Below are 21469 nucleotides of genomic sequence, written 5' to 3' on the forward strand. Positions count from 1 at the left end.
ATTTTAATTACTCTACTATTTAATTTTGGTCTCTTTCCATTCATCACGTTTGCAATAATATAGGTGGATGAAAGAGACTTTTTTTTGAAAAAGAAAAAAAAAGAGAATAAAAACAAATTATTATTTGTATATCGTTGACCATATTATAATACATTTTTTTCTAGAAAAAAAAATGGTGATGTGAACTTTCAATTATTTAATTTTGTATTATTATATGTAGAAACATACCAAAATTACAAAACTTTTGAAAATGGATATATACTAAAATTTATATTATTACTTTTATTATTTTAGAATTGATGTGGTACCTTGTTTATATCATATAAGAATGATCTAATAAATTGATTTTGAATAAAATTATTAGCATGTAATAGAAATAAAATGAAACGTTCATAAATTTAAATATTAAAATCTTTGTATAAAATATCAATAAATACAAGCGTAAAAGATTGAATAAATTATAAAAGGTATATTTCAAGAGCCCTCAAAATTATTAGCATGTAATTGGGATAAAATGAAAAATTCTTTTATATATATATTAGGTACTTTTTCTATTTTTTAAATATAATTAGTGTGACACTTGAGTAAATAAAAAAAAAAGAAAGTGATTTTAAAATAAAGATGGTGTTATTTATACCAACACGCCACGCTTTCTTTTACGACGGCTCAATTATATAAATTCAAACAATTTTATTAAAGAAGAAAATAGTACTTTTTAACTCTCAAATTATACTTAAATCCTATAAGATAAAAGTAAGAAATATATGCAAAGAATGGAATTTACACTTTTTTTTTTTCTTTTTATCTCAGTAAATTTTTGGAGAATATTAACAATAACAATAAATTAAAGTATATAGTAGGAGAATATTTAGGAGGATTTACAAAACGAATAAACGGAGTAATTGGACGTGGAATAAAGGAGGTCATTGGGATTTTTTTATATACTGAAATTTCAACATATTTAAACTTTGTGTGGAGTCCACACACCTTTCTCATTTCTATCCAATTATAACATCATCATTTCATTTTTCTAAAACATGTTTAATAATTTCAAATTACAAAACTTGTCATGCTCAATGGGTCATAAAATAAATATGTGGGCTCTTCATAAATTTCTTTTTTATTTATTAATAAATATAAGTGCTCCTCGATGATAAGAGCAAACCGACTCACTTTTACTTTTCAAGCATAAAAATGATAAGGTACGTCAACAAAACTATTCTTGACGTATTTTTTGTTTGTGAGTAAGAGGTGTTCCTCCTCCTTTCTATCTCAGTCTTTTGTTATGAGTTTTGACAATTAGCTACCTTCTTGACCGTTATGTTCTTAAAGTCACTGGACTAGTCAATTTGCATAAATTTCGAGGGGATGGCTTGAAGGAACTTCTCGATGATGAAAATCTTATTCAACTCCTGGGTGGGCAAATTAAATCTCTTAAACTTTGGGTACAAATAAAAAATAGGTTTAAAAGGGTAATTTAGGCAAATAAATTTTCACAGAGATCAATAGGTTTAAAAAAGATTAATGTGAAAAAGAAATAAAGAGTAATTTAATACCTTGACTTCGCATTAAAAAGTGAAGTGATTGATGAAGATGGGGGAGTATCAAGTGGACGGTGCCTATAAAGAAGAGGGGACCGTGCGAAGCTTGAGGCTAACTTCGATGGCGGAGATGAATTCATGTATTCATTTGTCTAAATAGCAAGAGAGAAAGCAAGCATTGAAACGGACGCCGGAGCCTTTCCAGAATCTCTGTAATAGCTCACCTACTCTGCTCCATCGATTTTGCGTTTTATAACCATGCATGTTCTTTCGTTTAGTAATAAACAGTGCGTTCGTTTGAAGGGAATGGGATTTTGGAAGAGCTTCACTTCTATTTTCTTCATTATCCCACTGGATTGTTGTTTTCTTGTGCTATTCTCAAATGAAATGGAAGATTTCTTGGTTTGAATTGTGAAAATTTCCCTTCTTCCCGGTCTAAGAGAAGAAGAAAAGTGAGATGGGGTTCTTTTCCTTTCGATTTCTTACATTTTCTGCGTTTATCCTGCAAATCAACTTGGAATTTATGGAAGAGTTAGCCTTTTCAGTTTCAATAATGTTTCCAATGAATTAATTGCTTAGAGATAACTTCAAATGTCTGTTTATCTCTTCCCACCACAAAAAACAAAAAAAATATCCTCTCTCTCTCTCTCTCTCTCTCTCTCTCTATATATATATATATATATATAGATATATAATGTTTGGTTATATCAGGGGATATAATGTATATTTTATATTTTTTGGGATTTTTCACTCCTAAAAATAACATTTGTATTCTTGTGTGAGATGGGTTTTGATATATTTATATTTGGTAGAAGTTCTATTAGGGGTTTGAGGAGGACCCTACCTCAAAGATGAATAGAGTTCGCAGAATCTATAAAGCACATGAGTAGTAACTTTTATTTTTAATTGGTTTTGAGATTGACAAAAAAAAAAGAGGTATTGCAGATATGCAAGCTTTGGTATGAAAAGTTGTTTGTTGTAAAACGAAAGCAAGATTTGTTCACTTTCCCTTCTTGTTAGTTTAGGATCTAAAAGTCGATTTCATTGCGTCAATCTACCTGACAAAGGGAAAAGGATAAAGTTGAACGCTTAAAAAATTGAAGGGTTGGTCACAAGATGCGATCCAGAATCAACCATGGTCTATTTAATCATTTATGCAGAAATAAAAAATGAAGTTACAGATTTGTTTATTTAGAAGTTGCGTCCTTTCATTTTCTTTTCTTTCAACATGCTTGAACACAGCTTTTATGGGTGGATTTTTGTGGGCAAGGGAAGTTAGGCCTTTTGCTAATGAACTTCTCTTTCACTGTTCTTTTGTTTGTAGTGGTGTGAATTTGAACTCTGGATTTTTAGCGGTGTGCAAATTGCTGCTTGTTTTACACACTTTTGTTGTCTGACTAAGACCAAATTCATGTGCTCGAATCTTGCACAACTGTAGGCATGAAAACGAGCTGCTTTCTATTGGCTGATAGGCGAAACAGTTCTTTCGCTTGGTGACTGCAAGATTCTGACTGGTTTATGCTATGCTAGTTTGTCATGGGCTGCTATCATTCAAAGAAACCTAAATCTCCAGGATACGAGGAGCCCACTGTTCTTGCTGCAGAAACACCTTGTAAGTAGCAAAAGGACCCTCTTACTTTTATCTAATTAATAGAACTTCTCTGCCTCTGCCATGATCTTCATTTTTCAATGGGGTTGCTTCAATGGGAAAATGAAGCAAGCTTTAGTATTTGTGCCATGAAGGAGCTCTTTTGGTTATGTTTGACTTTTGAGTGTTTAGGATTACGCTTCTATTTTCTATTTTAGATCCAGAGTACCAAAAGCATCATTCCTTGCATAATGAACATGGTCCATCTCTATTAAATTGGAGGGGTTTGGTTCACCCTAAGCCTAGCTCCAGTCCTCCTTCAGGGTCCTCAAGGACTTACTTTCAGGTTCATAAACATTTATACATTCAAATTGTGTTCTATTTGAAGGTAGATAGATAGTGCATTACGACGATTCTGCCAGCAAGCTTACTACCTCAGTTTAAACATCTCACATTTCAACTTGAATCTGAGTGTCTCATAATGTCAAACACATTTCTAAGGCTTGCCGAAAGCTACAAGTTTGCTTCCTTAGATTGCCATTGCCAGCACAGTCTACTTTATAAAGTATGAAGGGCATTATTAATTTTTTGCGTATTTTGGATGCAGTTACAGTGAGCGAGGTAGAGGCATTATACGAGCTTTTTAAGAAACTGAGCAGTTCAATTATTAACGATGGACTGATCCATAGGGTATGTTGTATGAATTAATTGATTGCAAGTTAATTCTGTTGCTTGCCTTTCCAAAAGATATATGATTGGAGTTTTCTCTCTATAGCATTTAAGTGGTTGTATCAGTGACATTCTATACTAATATTCATATCTAATCCGCAGGAAGAATTTCAGCTCGCGTTGTTCAGAAATAGAAATATGAAAAATCTTTTTGCAGACAGAGTATGTAGCTGGCTTCTTTACACTCTCTATGCTGCAAATCTCCATATACCTCTGCCTTTGATTCCTCACTGCTGAAGAAACTGTGAATCTTTTATTTATGTAGATTTTCGATTTATTTGACCTGAAGCGAAATGGGGTTATTGAATTTGGGGAGTTTGTCAGATCCTTGGGCATCTTTCATCCTAATGCATCTATTAAAGATAAAATTACATGTGAGAACTTATTCCAGATATTTTTATTTTCAGGTTGTACTGTAGATTACCTATTTTCATTAATGAAAGACGAGAAAATTTAGGTACCTTGCTGATAATATTGTTTTACTTTGCAGTTGCTTTTAGGCTATACGATTTGAGGCAGACAGGGTTTATAGAGCAAGAAGAGGTGGTCTTTTTATTTCTTTTGATACAGAATCCTTCTATTGAAGGCAATAGTATTTATTAACCATTATCTGGGCAACATTTTGTGTTCAATTTGGAGTCAATTTCAACTTCAACTGGATATAAATAACACTATAAATATTGAAGACTTTGGTCTCATTTTTGTTCTCACAGTTGAAGGAAATGGTTTTGGCTCTTCTACATGAATCAGAGTTGATTCTTTCGGATGATGTGATTGAAACAATTGTGGAAAAGGTGTTTCATTGCCCAATGCTGTACACCTCGTATTTTTATTGTTTTTTTTTTTTTTTTTTTTGCTGTAAAAAATAATCATCTGGTTCTGGTATTTTAGTACAGACATTTAATGAAGCCGACATGAAGGGCGATGGAAAGATTGATGAAGAAGAGTGGAGGGAGTTTGTGATGAAGTATCCATCATTGATCAAGAACATGACATTACCATACCTAAAGTAGGTAACAACCAGGAGAATGCTGTAATGTTCTCTATTGGAATGTAAATCATTTGTTGAGTTTTGGTTCCATGGATTCAGGGATATCAGCATGGCATTCCCAAGTTTTGTTGCAACTACAGAAGTCGAAGATTCAGATATGTAGACAAGTTTTTGGTGGTTTTTAGAGTATATCAACAAGAACGCCTGAGACGATAGCTTAAAGATACGAATATGTGAAGTGTGCAGTGATTTGGGAAGAACAGAAATAGGTATTCTCTGAACTGTACGTTTAGGAAGATCTAAATTAGGCATATTATAGAGTTGCATTATTACTATGTGCATAAAAACGAAGAAACTTTGATGTTGATTATAATTGAAGTGTGAAGTGTATATGCATATTCATAGTGTGAGTAGGCTGAACCACAAGGATATGTATAAGAGGAAGAAATTTCATTGCACTTTAGCTTAGTGAGAAAGGAAGAAAAAGAAAGAAAGAAAAAGAAAGAAAGAAAAAGAAAGAAAGAGAGGAGACAGGATTTTCCAAACATCCCTTTTCCTTCCTTTTTCCTTTGAAAAGGAAGGTAGGAAAAGAGATAGGAAAAGAGAGTAAACAAATTTCATTGCCACTTTTTTGTATTCAGCGTTACAGCTGAACTCTACTCATATTGGTGCGTGTCTTTTTACATATGTTCTTATAAATGCGTGGCAGCGGAAGATAGCTTAGCTTAGGGTTCCTGTGTGTTTTTTCAAAGGCACATTTAATTTAGGGATTGCCCACCGACACCCTTTCTATTTTCTTTTTCTTTTTTTCTTTTTTTTTCTTTTTTTCCTTTTCATAATTATTCCCACCGCCCCCTCTTCTTCACTCTCTCTTCAATTTTCCATTTATTATTATTTATTATCATTACTATTACTATTTCTACTATTATTTTCCTCTCATGCACCTCGCCCACCTCATTTTCTTTTCTTTATTCTTTCCTCTCTTTTATTACCCCACCTGCCTCTTTATAAATTATTTTTTATTTTTCAGCTTTCTATTTAGATGATTGTGCAATGAACAGTTTGTTATAAAATTACATAAAAACATTACTTTCTTACTCTTTACCTTTTCAAATTAATTAACTAAACCTCAGAGAAGTGAAACTTTTAATCAAAATTAAAATAATTTAACAACTTACTTTTTCACATTATTTACTATCTAATTTCTAATTATATAAAAAGAAACATTAATCTACTAATATAAATATAGAAAGATTGCAAAATATTAATGCGTTATTAATATCATAAAAAATCAGATAATATTGAGTTACAATACAATTTCAGAGGAAAAAAGAATGAAACATATATTATTATTACCCATACATTCACTAAAAAATGGAAAAAAGAAAACTCCACTATTAATTATATCGTATTTTATGCCGACACTTTTTCCCCCCTTGCGGTTTACCAACTTTTTTTTTTNCCAACCTTTTTTTTTTTTTTTTTTTTTCTTCTTTCTTTATTACCACCTTATATAATACAATTACCCAAATTACACATTTAACCCTCCCAGGAATGCAACTCCCGTGGACGGCAACCACGACGAGCCGTAAATGAACTGCGCCACCGTGAACTTACTCGCCTCCACCGTGGAAGTTATGACCCGATACCCAGGCCATGTCACCCTTTGGCCCACCGCCCCACCCGGTCCGTAATTCATATACTCCCCATAATACAGCGTGTCCAGCGCAAACGTGGCATTCCACTCCAGCCAACCGCGTGGGTGCACGTGGCTCCCTATGTACGATAGCATGAACACGACTCTGGAGTATAATTTCCAGGGACGCCCCAAATAGGTCGGGTTGCTGCTATTGGACGACGCCAGATCGGAGGCGGCCAAAATCCGACACGCATGGATGGAAATTCCAGTGTTCTGATTGGGATCCTTCCGGTTTTGGGCCGTGATTGTGTTCTTTTGAAGGTCCATTGCCTTTCGGGCGTAGATGCTGCAGTTCTGAAACACCACCGCCGCATTCCCGAAGATGAAATCCACCGTCCCATAAATGTCGCACTCCCGGTAGAACTGACGGTTGGAATGGACGTAGAGAGTGTCTTGATAGCCAATTATGTTACAGCGGTACACCACGGCGTGGTCGCCACCAACTCGAAGTGCAACTGCCTGGTGCCGGCCAGGCCCCGCCCAATTCTCAAATGTCATGTCCCTTAAGATTATACCAGCGCCTGTGGCCGCTGTGATCACAAGAATTTGTTTTTAACAAAAAAAAAAATCCATATTTGAGAAGAATAATAAATTACTGACAATGGACAAAAAGACGGATTAATTTAAAGTGGGAATTATAACTCTATGTATATATATGATTAGTGAGATAAATAATTGGGAAATTGTGGCAAATGACTCTGACCACCACTTGTTGCCCAGACAACTTATTTTCTTTTTCAAAATATAGACACTAATTGAGGCAATTATAGAAGGGTAGTTTGGGAAAATCTCACAAAAGGAAGAACACGATTACGAGACGGCACGTGCGAGTACAATGAAGGCTGTATTAGCACGTGGGGTGTTTTTTTTTTTATATAATTTTAACAAGGAATTATTCTGACCTCTTAAATTATTATGGTCAAAAAATTAAAAATTAAAACTTAAAGAGAGGAAGTAAGTGTAATAAATAAATAAATAAATAAATGAAAGTAAGATTAATAGATTTATTACCAAACGACGCCGTGTGAAAGGTTGTGACGTTGTCAAAGATGCTCTTACCACCGGAAATGACAGTTTTACCCTTGCCATCCCCAACAAACATCAGGTTCCATTTCTTCCTCCCCACCTTCAGATTTTTCTCTTCGTACCTGCCAGAAAGGACGAACAAGGGTATTTCCGTAAATCCACCGTGAGCCAAATTCGTATGGAGCATGCTTTTTCGAAATCACGTGAAAACAGTTCACGATATTGACACGCAAGTGACAAGTCAAACGAAACGCGGTTCGGTTAAAATAAATAAAATAAATCAAAACAACGAAATTAATAAATTACCTTCCTGCCATCACGTATATGATCGTCCTTCTGTTACTGTACTGCGGCGCCTTTTTGATCGCTTCCGCGATCGTCTTCACCGTTCCGCTTCCGTTCTGAGAAACCACAATATCGGCCTGTAACGCCCCCACCGGCAACGTCAGTAACCTCCTCTCTCTCCGACTCATCCAGCCGGGGAAGTTACCGGAAGTATCCTCGTCGTCGCCGGCGTTCATCAACCGGCGCTTGTTCTGAATCGGCACTCCGGAGAAATCGCTCGTTACACTGCCGGAAAACAGGGCCAAGCAATTGCTGACGAGTTCGGACAAATTGTGGAGTTTATCGGCCATTTGGTCTTTGACAGAGCCGGAGAGTTGGGAGAATCCGTCCGTACATGTGTCTTGATTGGTAAGGGCAGCGCTGAGCCAGGTGATGACGTCATCGGAGGAGCCAAGGCGTTGAGGGCCGCCGTTAGAGGAAGAGGGCGCGACGGACTGCAAGGAGCGGGTAAGGGCGTCGACAGAGTCGTCGAGGAGTTCAACACAGGCATCGTAGGCGGAGCGTACGCGAAGATCCATTTGCAGAGAGGAGATTTCAGAGGAGAAGTAGAGGGCTTTGTTGAGATGCTGGAGAGTGATGTTAAAGGAAATGTGGACGAGATCCTGTTCATTGGCGTTCAGAGATCCAGGGAAATCGAGGAGCGAGTTGACACAGAGAGTCGGGAAGCGAGTTCGGCTGCAGGCCTTGGAAATGGCCTGAGTCGGTTTCCGAGGGAGATTGGGGTCGGATCGGACCGAGGAGGCGGTTCGGAGGCCGACGAGAAACGTGGCAGAGACAGCGGCAGTGACGATGAGAATGAGAGAGAGGAGGGAGATAAGGAGAAGCCGCCTTCTCCGTGGGTTGGGAGAAGCGGCATGGTGGGAGAGGTGGGAAGGTGCGTCAGAGGAAGTGCCGCCAGGGTCGGTTTCGTTGAGCCTGCCGTATCCCATTGTGGAGAGGAGTGGAGAGGATAGAGAAGCAGACAGAGAGGAGAGGGTAAAGGACAGAGGTGGGTTGAGGTTGTTTCGAGTAAATAAATATATATGAAATGAGAGAGATTTTGAAGGGAGAATTAGGTGGCGGCTACTCCACACTGTGCCCCCACTGTGTTGCGTTATTTCTTCTTAAAACAAACACCTTTCCTCTTACTCCTGCTTCTAATTCAGCTACTGGGTTTGAGTACCTAATGTTTTTTTTTTTTTTTTTTTTTTTTNTTTTTTTTTTTTTTTTTTTTTTTTTTTTTTTTTTTTTTTTTTTTTTGGGTATTAATTCAACAATATATTTCTGGTTTAATTTGAAGATATTAATTAATAATAATAAGATGATTGAGTATGATCTCATTAGAATGTATGTATGTATGTATTGAGTGTAAAAAGCAGTCCTTTTATTCCATATCTTTAGTACAACACTTTATATTCCACTTCATATAACTTTATTTGGTGTTAGTTATTTGGTACCCTCAGAAGAAAGGGAGGATTTTGATTAGTGGGTATCGATGAAAGTGGACTTTATATTATAAAGTTAATTATGAAGAATATGGGCATCAAAATGCTCTAAATTAATTCCACATCAAATCTATATCTAACTCTATTTTCATATCAGAAGCTTAATGGCAAAGAAACTTGTTGTTGTTTCCAAACCATCCAAATTCAAAATTCTATTCCATTTATTCCTTTTCTTACCTTTTTTTTCTTTTCTCATTCTTTACCTTTTTTTTTCTTATCAAAATACTTCATCTTTCCAAACCAATTGTTTAAGCAATATATTTTTATGATATTATGAAGAATACTATATGACTTTCTCGATAAGAATTCAAAATAAAATGTTTTTACTTACTTTCGTATTGACATTGGACCATTAAAAAAAGAACCTAGGAATGAACTGTCAACTATTTTAAATATTTTTTAACTATAACTTTATGTCTTGAGAATCCAGATTGTAGTGTCGATTCATTTATATACTCTTCTTTTATACCATGTCAGGGGAATAAAAGGTTTCAAATAATCTTTACAAAAGAAAAATAAAAAATAATTAAGGTGGGTGAAATTGTAATAAATGTAAAAAAATTAAAGGTGACATTCTTTGTGGTGGACAAAGGGAGTTGTTCCATATTTATATTTATATATAGATTCTTTTAAATAAAGCTTAAAAGGCAAGGGAAAATCTCTCTATGTATATAATAGCATAACTCGCCCTTTTTAAATAATCATAATAATCTAAATCTAAACTGGTTAGCGAAATTAAAACGATAATAAAGATGAGAGACTCTCATTAATTTCACTCAAATTAATTACAATTATTAATTCCTCCATTTTATTAAGTGTTTCATTACAAAACAATGATGAAATATGTTCGTCACTCCAAAGTAAAAAATAAATAAATAAACAAAAAGTTGGGTCGAAGCCGAATCCACCGACACTCTTATCCAAATGGAATATCATCCTATTATTTAATTTTTCATATTTATATTCATATATCTCCAATGGTTTTGCAAACAATTATTATTTTTCCCACTAATAAATATAAAAATTAGCAGAGAGAGAGAGAGAGAGAAAAAAAAAATATAACTACTCTTTATTTTGTGAAGCTATAATACAATCACTAAAAAGGCCATTGAAAAGAACAACATTAGAAAATAATTTATAAATTTATATAATATTTTCAAAGTTTAGGACGTCATTTATTAAAAAAAAAAAAAAAACATATTTGAATTAATATTGATTATGGATTATTAGAGTTATAAAAACATAACGCGCTTTGATGCAATAAATGTACATATTTTTTGAATTTTATGATGGTACAACATATTAATTCTAAACATATTGATTGTTGAATAATGGTGGGAGGGTAGGACCTATGTCTTTGTAGATTTGTGGAAAAACATGGCACATGCCAGCGTTATTAAAGATGCCTCACCAATATATATATTTTTCCTTTTTTTTAATAAAACATTCAAATATAATTGGTTGATAATGTTTTCTTAGTTTACTTATTACACAATTTCAACCCTTTGATTCAAAATAGATACTTAAAATGGTTAATTATATTAAATAATGATAATAATAAAGCTTTTAAGCACCAAGTAATCATTGTATTAAGCAAGACATAGCATGGAATTACATTTAATATGAACTAATATTTAATTAATTGAAATGATGAGAGATAAAAGGAAGTGAAACATAAGAAAAAAGAATTGACCTTAAAAGAAAATTAAATTAGTTATTAATGGAGGCATGTGGTTGGTTCCTTGTGTTGGGGGACAAATAACCAAACCCACCAATCTCATCCCCATACATTTTTCTCTTTTGCTTCTTCCTCCTCCAACCATATGTTTTATTAAAATTAGGAAAACAAAAATGAAGGGAGAGCATGTGGCAAATGGGCGTGATTAAAGGGACTGCCAAGGGCTGCTCATCCACACCCACATCCAAACAAGCCTTCTATAACAGTGTGTGGTAAGCACCGCAGAACCAAGTCAGCGATCGGTCCGGTCCGGTCCAAAATTAAGAAGGCGATGGCGGTCCACTCGAACAGTCTTCCTACCAACAAAGAAAAACTGTATTATATTGGAGGTGCGGGGAATCGAACCCCGTGCCTCTCGCATGCGAAGCGAGCGCTCTACCATATGAGCTACACCCCCTTTGATGTTGTGGGTTATAAATTAATAAATTTAATATTTTTGTAAATATGTGGAAATGGGCCTGGCCCTTTAGTTAGCTCGATGAGAAGAAGGTCCAGAAAAGGGGGCGTATTTAGCGTTTTAGCAATGTTACCCAATCCAACTATGATGCTTTTTTATATAAAATAGAAGTTTAATGCTTTATTAAAATGTTGTCTTTTATGTGAAATTATTTGAGTGACATGGGTAATCAATTAAAGCATTAGTTACACACACAAATAATTGCACCCCGCTGTGATCTAAAGGTCTCAATTAATCGGGAGGGAAAAAGTATAGAATAAAATAATAATAATGAATATTTCCTCCTTATCAACAAGCATGTTGCATTTTGTCCTAACATTCCTCAAAAGAGCAAACATACAAAAAAGAAAAAAAAAAAAAACCTTATTTACACAACCCAACTTCTTCAACTAAAGATTATTATCACAAGTATGCCCGTAACATTTTACAAAAAAATACTCGTGTAAGACGCGACCAAAACAAATAATAAAATTATAAATTTGAGATTTAATTAAAAAAAAAATATTATCTTAATTTTGAGGTTTCAATTAATTTTACTAAACCCCATCTGATCTCCAAAGTAATAAAATCAGTAGGGTTTTAGAAGCAAGAAGGGGTAATTACTAATTAATGTTAAGTGGGGGCAAAATAATCTTCATGTTTATCATTATAATCATTTCTACTCCTTTCTAAATTTAAAGCATAAAAGAAGCTCATTTTGATGGACTGAAAATAAATAATTTGATATAAAATTCACCCACTGTTTACCATCCACGCGTTGAGCTTTAAATTAATAATTATTTTCTTCAAAATTGGCTCTTGTTTGGAAATATAAGTGCAACCAAGTTGGGTACACGATTATTTTGTCCTTTCATACTTTATAAAGTGTGGATTTTGACAGTTAAATCAATGAAATAACTTATGAAAATATAAGATGCATGAAATCATTGTCCCCTTCTATATCTTATATTAGCCGTTAAAATTATGTATGGGATATGAGATTATTTGACTGCTTCCTCCATCTCACTTTAATCATGAAAGATATTCCAAATTTGTATTAANTTTTTTTTTTTTTTTTTTTTTTTTTTTTTTTTTTTTTTTTTTTTTATCATGATTCAATAACTACTGCACTAAAAAATATTATTATTTTTCTAAAAGCCCTAATCCTGTCTTGGATTTTATGTATCTATTTTCATTTCATTTTAACTTTTTGAGTAATGTCATTTGGAATTGTTTGATTGGACCCTTTGATTTGGCTATTTATGCACCACCTTTTATTATAATAATAATATTATTATTATTTCATTTACAAGTAATTAAGATTTTAAAATGATTTAAACGACCATTTTAAAATTACTCTAAAAACATATTTTTAACAATTCCAAACCAAATTTGATGATATAATTTTTTTTATATTAAATTTGAAGATAATAAATAATTTTTAATCATTTTAAAATCACTCTCAAACACATAATTTTAACACCAACATATTATATTACTTTTTTAATATAAATAATCTAGAACATAGCGAAAAANGCATGCGAAGCGAGCGCTCTACCATATGAGCTACACCCCCTTTGATGTTGTGGGTTATAAATTAATAAATTTAATATTTTTGTAAATATGTGGAAATGGGCCTGGCCCTTTAGTTAGCTCGATGAGAAGAAGGTCCAGAAAAGGGGGCGTATTTAGCGTTTTAGCAATGTTACCCAATCCAACTATGATGCTTTTTTATATAAAATAGAAGTTTAATGCTTTATTAAAATGTTGTCTTTTATGTGAAATTATTTGAGTGACATGGGTAATCAATTAAAGCATTAGTTACACACACAAATAATTGCACCCCGCTGTGATCTAAAGGTCTCAATTAATCGGGAGGGAAAAAGTATAGAATAAAATAATAATAATGAATATTTCCTCCTTATCAACAAGCATGTTGCATTTTGTCCTAACATTCCTCAAAAGAGCAAACATACAAAAAAGAAAAAAAAAAAAAACCTTATTTACACAACCCAACTTCTTCAACTAAAGATTATTATCACAAGTATGCCCGTAACATTTTACAAAAAAATACTCGTGTAAGACGCGACCAAAACAAATAATAAAATTATAAATTTGAGATTTAATTAAAAAAAAAATATTATCTTAATTTTGAGGTTTCAATTAATTTTACTAAACCCCATCTGATCTCCAAAGTAATAAAATCAGTAGGGTTTTAGAAGCAAGAAGGGGTAATTACTAATTAATGTTAAGTGGGGGCAAAATAATCTTCATGTTTATCATTATAATCATTTCTACTCCTTTCTAAATTTAAAGCATAAAAGAAGCTCATTTTGATGGACTGAAAATAAATAATTTGATATAAAATTCACCCACTGTTTACCATCCACGCGTTGAGCTTTAAATTAATAATTATTTTCTTCAAAATTTTGATTTAAACGACCATTTTAAAATTACTCTAAAAACATATTTTTAACAATTCCAAACCAAATTTGATGATATAATTTTTTTTATATTAAATTTGAAGATAATAAATAATTTTTAATCATTTTAAAATCACTCTCAAACACATAATTTTAACACCAACATATTATATTACTTTTTTAATATAAATAATCTAGAACATAGCGAAAAAAATATAATATAATATAATATAATATAATATATATATATATATATAATGTGCAGCTTTCAATGAAAGTAAGACACATGCACATAATCACAAACTTAAAAAAATAAAAAAAAATCAACGGTGGCTTCTCCTCGTGTCCAAGATTCAAAGTCCCATCCCACAGTGAATTGTAATGGAATAAGTAATAGTATTCATTTTAATCTTGATTTAATTCAAAAGGTCTTATCACTTTTTAACCAAGTTGGAAGCAGAATCATATGACATACAAAAAAATAAACTTGTACGTTAATAAACATAAACAATATTCTAAATAATATTACGTAGGTAGGTCTAATTTGAAGCGAGGATGGTTGAAAGTAAAAGGGTGTATGTTTGGGTGACACACAAGGGAGGCATGCATGGTGATAGGAGCAGAGGGTGAGGGTTAGAGGGAAGGGGGAATGAGGTGTTTAGTAGAGTGAGTGCTGCGTTTGTATTGTATCGTATCGTATTGTTGGATAGGGTCATGTTGTCCCGCCATACAACACCATTCGCCCATTCCTCTCCGCCGGCTGGAAGCCTTATTGTTGTTATTTGTGCTGTTTCTTTCGACAAGCTTAGATTAGACCTCTCGCAAGCTGTTGGATGGGCCTCTCCATCCAATGGCTTGGTGGCACCTCTCCTTGCGTTTCCAAAGTGGAAATCAAACGCATTTGTTTGAACTCCCATCTCCTTTTCCACTCAACTTACCTACAAACTTCATCCTACACTGTTACTAAAATAAATCCTTCCATGTGTCACAAAATTGTTGGTGGGTATAGATAGAAAGTGAGAGTGGAATTGTCTCTTATGGTGACTTCAAATCAAAAGGTATATAATTCAATGGGTTAAAATATATTATCTTGGGAAGATTTCTGGGTTCTAAAGAGTTTGAATTTCCGAATATAGAAACTCAACATTTTCCATTTTCTTGATTGGCCAAACCAAAGGAATCACTTTTGTAATCCATTCCTCACACAACTCTTACTTGTTTATTAAGCATTTTGGATTCAGCCCTTTTCACCTTTTTTTCCCCTACTTTACAGCCCCATCTCACATATTATTCCCTGCCACCATTTTTTAATTTAATTATTATAATTAAATTAAACAAATTCTTAAATAATGAAGCAAAATCTAATAATTAAATGTGTATATATTTGATTATTCCTTATCATTATTGAAATAAGGAAAGTAGCGTAGCCACTAGAACATGAGTGAAGATAAGGAAGAAAATTTTGATTTTGAATTTTGAATTTTATTAAAAGAAAAGAAAAGAAAAGAAAAGAAAAGAAAAGAAAAGAAAAGAAAGGACACCTGAAACCCATACCGTGAAAATCCAAAAATGCACAAATATGGATGAATTGGGCATTTCCAAACAGAATTTGAATATCAAATTGGGAGCATAGAATTTTTAATTATTCATCTCTTTTTCCTTATACTTCATTTATTATTATTATTTTTTATTTTTACATACATACACAATTATATAATAAACCCTTCAATTATTATTTTTTACATACATACACAATTATATAATAAACCCTTCAATTATTATTTTTTACATACATACACAATTATATAATAAACCCTTCAAACAAAATGGGATTTTGTAAGCCAAACTACTCAATTATATATGATCCATGGTGTTTCTTTTTTATGTGGAAACACACAAAATTGTTTAATGGGTTATAATAAGAAAGAAATGATATTCCCAACAACTATTAAATGTTAATTATGGGTATACTATACCAAACTTTCTATTTCTAGAAACATTCTCTATCAATAACTTATGCATTTTGTCTATCTCTTTCCATCATATTCATTTTTATTATAAAATAAATCAACACTTACTTCTTTCTTTTCTTTTTCTTTCCCGTTTCTCTAAAATAATTTTTAAATTTTAATATAATTAATGGAATCCAATGAACTCTTTTTTAGTATCAAATTAATTTTATTCAAAAAGGTCGTATTAATTTGCAAGGTACGATGGTGGGCCTCCAAACTTGAAAGCGTTACCTATATAATTTGGGTTTCATCACCAATAATACACTTGTTTTCCAATAGTGGGAGGAATCATATCGAGTTCTTTCACATCATTTGCCTCGTTGTTTATAATATTTCTCATAATACAAGAGGTTGATTAACTAAATTATCCAACCTCATATTATATTTTTAGTGATTTAATTCTCGTCTAACAAAAAAAAAAAAAAGTTATCTACTCATTGATGAAATTTTTATTTTTATTTATTTCTATGGATTTTTTTTTTTTATATATATAAGTGATTCTTAATTGTTTAAAAGGAAAAACAAATGAAGGTGGGAATAATGGTGAAATTAAGTTAAATTACAATATAATACGTAAAAAGTGAATAATAATAAAAAAAAGGTAATTGCCAAAAATATAGCACATAATTAAAAATAGACAGTGGAACTAAAAACAATACGATGGGAAATGCCCACGCGCCTCAACAGCGCGTGAATATATTGCCATTGGACCCATATTCTATTGGTTGTGCGCAACTCACCTTCAGTTAATTCCAAGAATTTTATTTTCCATTTTTTTTCTTTTGGGTTTAAAAACACATATTATCCAAACTATGCACAAAAAATACAAGTATTTTTAGAATTATATATTTTTATATATTGGGACTAATTTTTTAATATAGCAATTTAATCCTTTAATTTTGGATTTACTTCGATTACTAATAAAAATTCGAGAAGTTCTTCTGTATTATTATTTTTAAAAAATTCAAATGTGGGAAGAGAGGAAGACGGGAAAGGAAAAGAAAAGCATCGTTAATGGCGATGATGGAGGCCATCAGAGGTGATGGACGGTGAATAGTGGCGATGGCAGTCTGAATTGACGAGAAACCAAAATTACAATTAAATCTAAGTTAAATTATTGAGTCACAATTAAATGTATTTGTCCTCGTAGCATTATTAACTATTAATAAAATATACGATGAATTCTGACTTTTTTTTAAAAAAAAAATGAAAAATAATTATACATACGTCAAAAAAATGGTATTGAAATACAAAATTTGGAATTATAAACTCTCTCCCAAGATGTTGTATTGTTTTTTTCTATATTTGCATTGGGAATCATTTCAGTTACTTTATTCAATTAAGAAAAAACAAAATTTCGCAAAAAAGAAATATTTAAAAATTAAGATGATGAGGGGCAATGGGGACTTGCATAATGGAAATTATTTTTTTTTTTTTTTTTTTTTTTATTTGTTGTCCTTATTGTATTGTGTTGAAACATCAATTACATCATCATCATCATCAATTTAGTCTCCAAATTAACATCTTCCATTGAAATACAAGTATAAATTCCACTCTTTCTCACCTCCAAAACAAACCCAATCATGATTCATTCTTTCTCTTTATACCTTTTCTTGGCTGCTCTGTTATTGGCTACTCTGTTTCTCTTCTGAAAAAACATTCGAAGCGATTTTCTTCCATTCCGGTTTCATTGTGTAAGCAAAAATGTTCGCGGATAATGGGGTTTTGTTTCCTCACTTCCAGAACTTCTCTCAGGTCCAACAGCTCGAGGAGTTTTGCAAAACCCAGCAGCCATGTTCTTCTCCAATGGTACTACTACTACTTTCCTCCATCTCTCTGTTCTTGCTTATTGCTCTTTCTCGGTTGTATGCTCTGCATTTTCTTTGCGCCTGGTTTGGATTCATTTTTTTAAGCTGATTTGCTCAGATTTTTCAGTTTTGGGTATTGGGTGCTGTTCATTTTGCACTTTTCCATGGATATTAGTTCTGCTCTGCTTTTTATTGAAAACTAGGTTTCATGGAAAACTTGTGTTAATTTGGTTAGTAGGAAAGAAGGTGGGGGAAACCTTTGGGAGACATGTTTTGTGATGTGCAAAATGGTGCATGAGTGGAATGAATGTGAAAAGAAGGGCGATAAGGGAATTCTTTTTCTCACTTTTTGCTTTCGTCAACAACATTTTGTAATGGCTATGTGATGCTTCTGCTTTACATGCTGGATGTCAAAAACAAATATGGGTATAAATAGAAAAGGAACATAATGGGCTTCAAACTCTTCTTTTTCACTCTTGGGGTTTCGTGTTCTACACAGTCATTCTTCCATTTTCTGTCCCATTCTGTTGTCTAAACTACTTGCTGGGATCTTACTTTCTAACCGCATTTGCACTCCTGCTGTTTGTGAAAATGCTTCAAAGAGAATAAAACTAAATCAGGCCCAAATTTGATCGATTTACACTTGCTAAACCTCATATTCTGTTATCTATAAGCCCTGCGGTTAGAATTCTGTGGATCTTAAATTTATGAACGTGTTTCAAATATAATGCAGATATCCACCATCTGTGAATATGATATGGGTGGTGAAGGAGATCTCTTTGAAGCCCCACAACCACAACCATTTGTTGAAGAAACTTTCATGGGTCTTGATCCTGTGATGGCAGCCATTTCAATGATATCTTGTGCTGAAGAAGTCATCTCTCCAGAAGGACTAGAAGTTGCAGACTTCCAATCGCTTCAAAATGACCAGCTCTTAAATGAGGTCTACTATGAGTGTGAAATGGATCTTTTGGAAAAAGCAGCTCTAGAAAGACCACTGCCTGATGTCCTGAACATTGAAATTCCAGTTCTGAACCCAGAAGACAATCCAATTCCAGAAAACAAGCCATTCCCTGATGCCTCAATCCAGAAAAGTTCCAGCTTCGGGTGCTTGAACTCGATGGATTTGGTGCAAGGACCTACCATCAAACCATGTTTTATAGATTTCCCAGACATGGACTTCAGTTCTGTTTACGGTATGAGGAGGGCATTTAGTGAAGGAGATATTAAGGTTAGGTCTATGCATCTTGTAATCTGATTTTCGATCATCTTCTCCTTAAACAATCCATTTGTTGCGTGCATAAGGAAACTTCATATACAACAATGGTAGATGTTTAATATTTGGATTTGTTTGGCAGACACTCGGCAGTGACAAGATAGGCATGATCCATTCCCCCCTCCACCGCCCTGTGTTCAGCAATTGCACCAGTGAGGAACGCCTAGAAAAGCTTTCCCGATACAGGAATAAGAGGACAAAGAGGAATTTTGGGAGAAAGATCAAGGTAAACAACAACCCTGTGAAGCACTCCCACTATGCCTGTTTTTGCATGTACTCCACATATTCTGGCACATACAGTTCTAAACTTTGTGAATTCTTCAAAATTCATTGTATGCTCTGGTTTTCAGTATGCTTGCAGGAAGGCTCTTGCAGACAGTCAATCTAGGATACGCGGACGGTTTGCGAAGACCGACGAATCTGAAGTTAAAGGCAGTAGCTCAATCTCAATGCTTGTCCTATGAAGAAATGAAAGTAAAAAAGTAATCTAGGAATGAAAAGGTAGTTGTGATGAGTGGGTGGGAGAGATTAGCAGAAGCCTGGGAAATAAAGGTGTTTTGTCGTCTATGATTTGTGTTAGTATCTTCAACAGACTACAATGGTTGGCTAGATTTGTACATACTGTATCCGTTGAATAAAATAGGAAATAAAAGCTCTTCTACTTTGTTTATTAACTTTGTGAGATGGGCGTCGTGCTGACTGATAGAATGGGCTTAGCCTAAATGCCAAGTGACTGTAATTCATTGACTGGGCACTAGAGTCTCACAAATTCATCCAATCTTTCTTTAAATGACTTCTTTTCTGGATCATTTTACCAGAGAGCAGCATAAGATTAGACATGAACAGAGCCAGCTGGTTCCCTCTAGTCTTCTTCTTTAGTTTCATAGCAGGAAAGGATGTAGCTCGGAGAAATCTGCCATGGCTTCAAAAACACCTTCGTGGATTTCATAGATGGTTCTTGGGGTCCTTGACATTTGCTGCATACAACTTATAAGATGCTTCTTTTCCTACCCTGCTCAATGCTTTGTGGTTCAGATGCTAAAATACTGCAGAACTGGTTGGTTACTTCCAAGATTTGTTCCTTGCTTGAATTGGGAGACAATCTTTGTATTTCTTCCTTCTGCTCATTCTCTTTACGGACTTGAACACATTTTAGAGAGAGAAATGTTTGAAGATTGTTGGGAGGGAGTTACTCATTTAAAAAATGATTATAAATTTATAAGTAAAGAATCTATCTCGAGAGGTGAGATTGAGATTGAAAGGTGAGATTGAAGCAGGATTGAGAGACAGAGACTTGATGGTTGGAGTGACAAGGTTGTGGAGATACCCATCAAGATCTCCCTCCACTTCATGATTGAGAGACAGAGACTTGATAGTTTGGTACTTTTGTCGAAGGGTCTCTGGATTTCCAAGAAAACAACACAAATTTAACCTCCTTGATTTTCATTCTCTGAGTCTGTCCTTTGTCGCTGCTCTCTGCTCTGCATATCTGAAACTAAGATGGAACAGTTGGGAGCTTCAGAAATTTAACCTCCTTGCTTCCAACTCTTTTACCAAATTATGATCTTTGAAAAACAGGCGAAGAGAGAGAGAGAGAGCGAGAGAGAGAGAGAGAGAGAGAGAGGGGCAAATATTCTTTCCTTTCAAGGGTCAACTCTTTTAAGGGGGTGGGTTCATAAACACCAAAAGTACCAAACTACCCCTCCAAGAAAATGGTGGGAAATTCTTATTTCCATCTCTTGAATCCAGAGTATCCGTCCCCCTATTGCCAAATGCCAGCATCAAACACACAACACACCATTTCACCAACCCATTGACTTGCACAGACCACGAACTTCCTGCGTCTATCTGCTATGGCAAGTTCTTAAATTATTGGAGGAACATTCTCAAACCAAGCCCTTCGAAAGGATTTTGAAACTGACCCACAATTCATTCAATCCATGAAACTAGGAAAGTAACGAACTTGAGAAAAATTTGGTTCATTCACTCGGTGTTTCTTTTGAGATTTATATGAAGTTGGTAAGCACCATAGCTCTCTCTCTTTCCTTTCTCACTCTGCATCAAAACAAAAAGAAATGGATGGTTGGTTAAAAAATGATAGAGAATTGAAGAAAAGGAAAGCAATTTGGTGGCTTTGGAGTAGACAAAAGAAAAAGAAAGGCAAATGCTTGGAGGCAGGCAGGGGAGAGACCCCTTTGGTGCAACAAAACACATAAAATGAATCACATTATTCATAATCCAACGCCGCCAACTCCTCTTTCTCTTTCTATCATTGTTGCTCTCTCTCTCTCTCCTCATATAGATCGTGTTCGTCACCAGCCCTCTTTGTTTTTCTGTGTAGGAAGGATTATTTGAGAACACAAAAGGAAACAG

At 33.9% G+C, this 21469-nt stretch overlaps 3 protein-coding genes and 1 non-coding gene across 8 annotated transcripts; 2 read left to right on the plus strand and 2 right to left on the minus strand.

The window, feature by feature from the left end:
* Window positions 1-1578: 1578 nt before the first annotated feature.
* LOC111810529 (calcineurin B-like protein 4) lies at window positions 1579-5475 on the plus strand. Of its 5 annotated transcripts, none has more exons than XM_023697240.1 (9): window positions 1579-1753; window positions 2980-3153; window positions 3737-3819; window positions 3961-4020; window positions 4124-4232; window positions 4349-4401; window positions 4572-4652; window positions 4755-4867; window positions 4949-5475. In XM_023697240.1, exons 2-9 carry the CDS (start codon window positions 3078-3080, stop codon window positions 5010-5012), a joined length of 639 nt encoding a protein of 212 aa, XP_023553008.1. In that variant the 5' UTR covers window positions 1579-1753; window positions 2980-3077; the 3' UTR covers window positions 5013-5475. The 5 variants fall into 5 exon arrangements, 4 of the variants coding, with proteins under 4 accessions (XP_023553008.1, XP_023553009.1, XP_023553010.1 ...); XM_023697241.1 differs by having other exon boundaries at window positions 3014-3153; XM_023697242.1 differs by having other exon boundaries at window positions 3072-3153.
* Window positions 5476-6317: 842 nt separating this feature from the next.
* Window positions 6318-8999, minus strand: LOC111810530 (probable pectinesterase/pectinesterase inhibitor 34). Its single transcript, XM_023697243.1, has 3 exons — window positions 7881-8999; window positions 7560-7696; window positions 6318-7078 (listed from the first exon to the last, which is right to left on the minus strand). Exons 1-3 carry the CDS (start codon window positions 8846-8848, stop codon window positions 6381-6383), a joined length of 1803 nt encoding a protein of 600 aa, XP_023553011.1. The 5' UTR covers window positions 8849-8999; the 3' UTR covers window positions 6318-6380.
* A 2466-nt stretch (window positions 9000-11465) lies between these two features.
* On the minus strand, window positions 11466-11538 carry TRNAA-CGC. The gene has a single exon. It is a non-coding gene; the product is annotated as a tRNA-Ala (tRNA).
* Window positions 11539-17535: 5997 nt separating this feature from the next.
* LOC111810531 lies at window positions 17536-19770 on the plus strand. The gene is made up of 4 exons (XM_023697244.1): window positions 17536-17821; window positions 18554-19051; window positions 19179-19322; window positions 19447-19770. The coding sequence occupies exons 1-4, from the start codon at window positions 17717-17719 to the stop codon at window positions 19558-19560; spliced, it is 861 nt and encodes a 286-aa protein (XP_023553012.1). The 5' UTR covers window positions 17536-17716; the 3' UTR covers window positions 19561-19770.
* Window positions 19771-21469: the final 1699 nt, after the last annotated feature.

The sequence above is a fragment of the Cucurbita pepo genome, chromosome LG14 (assembly GCF_002806865.2).
Source record: "Cucurbita pepo subsp. pepo cultivar mu-cu-16 chromosome LG14, ASM280686v2, whole genome shotgun sequence".
Taxonomy (NCBI): Eukaryota; Viridiplantae; Streptophyta; class Magnoliopsida; order Cucurbitales; family Cucurbitaceae; genus Cucurbita; species Cucurbita pepo.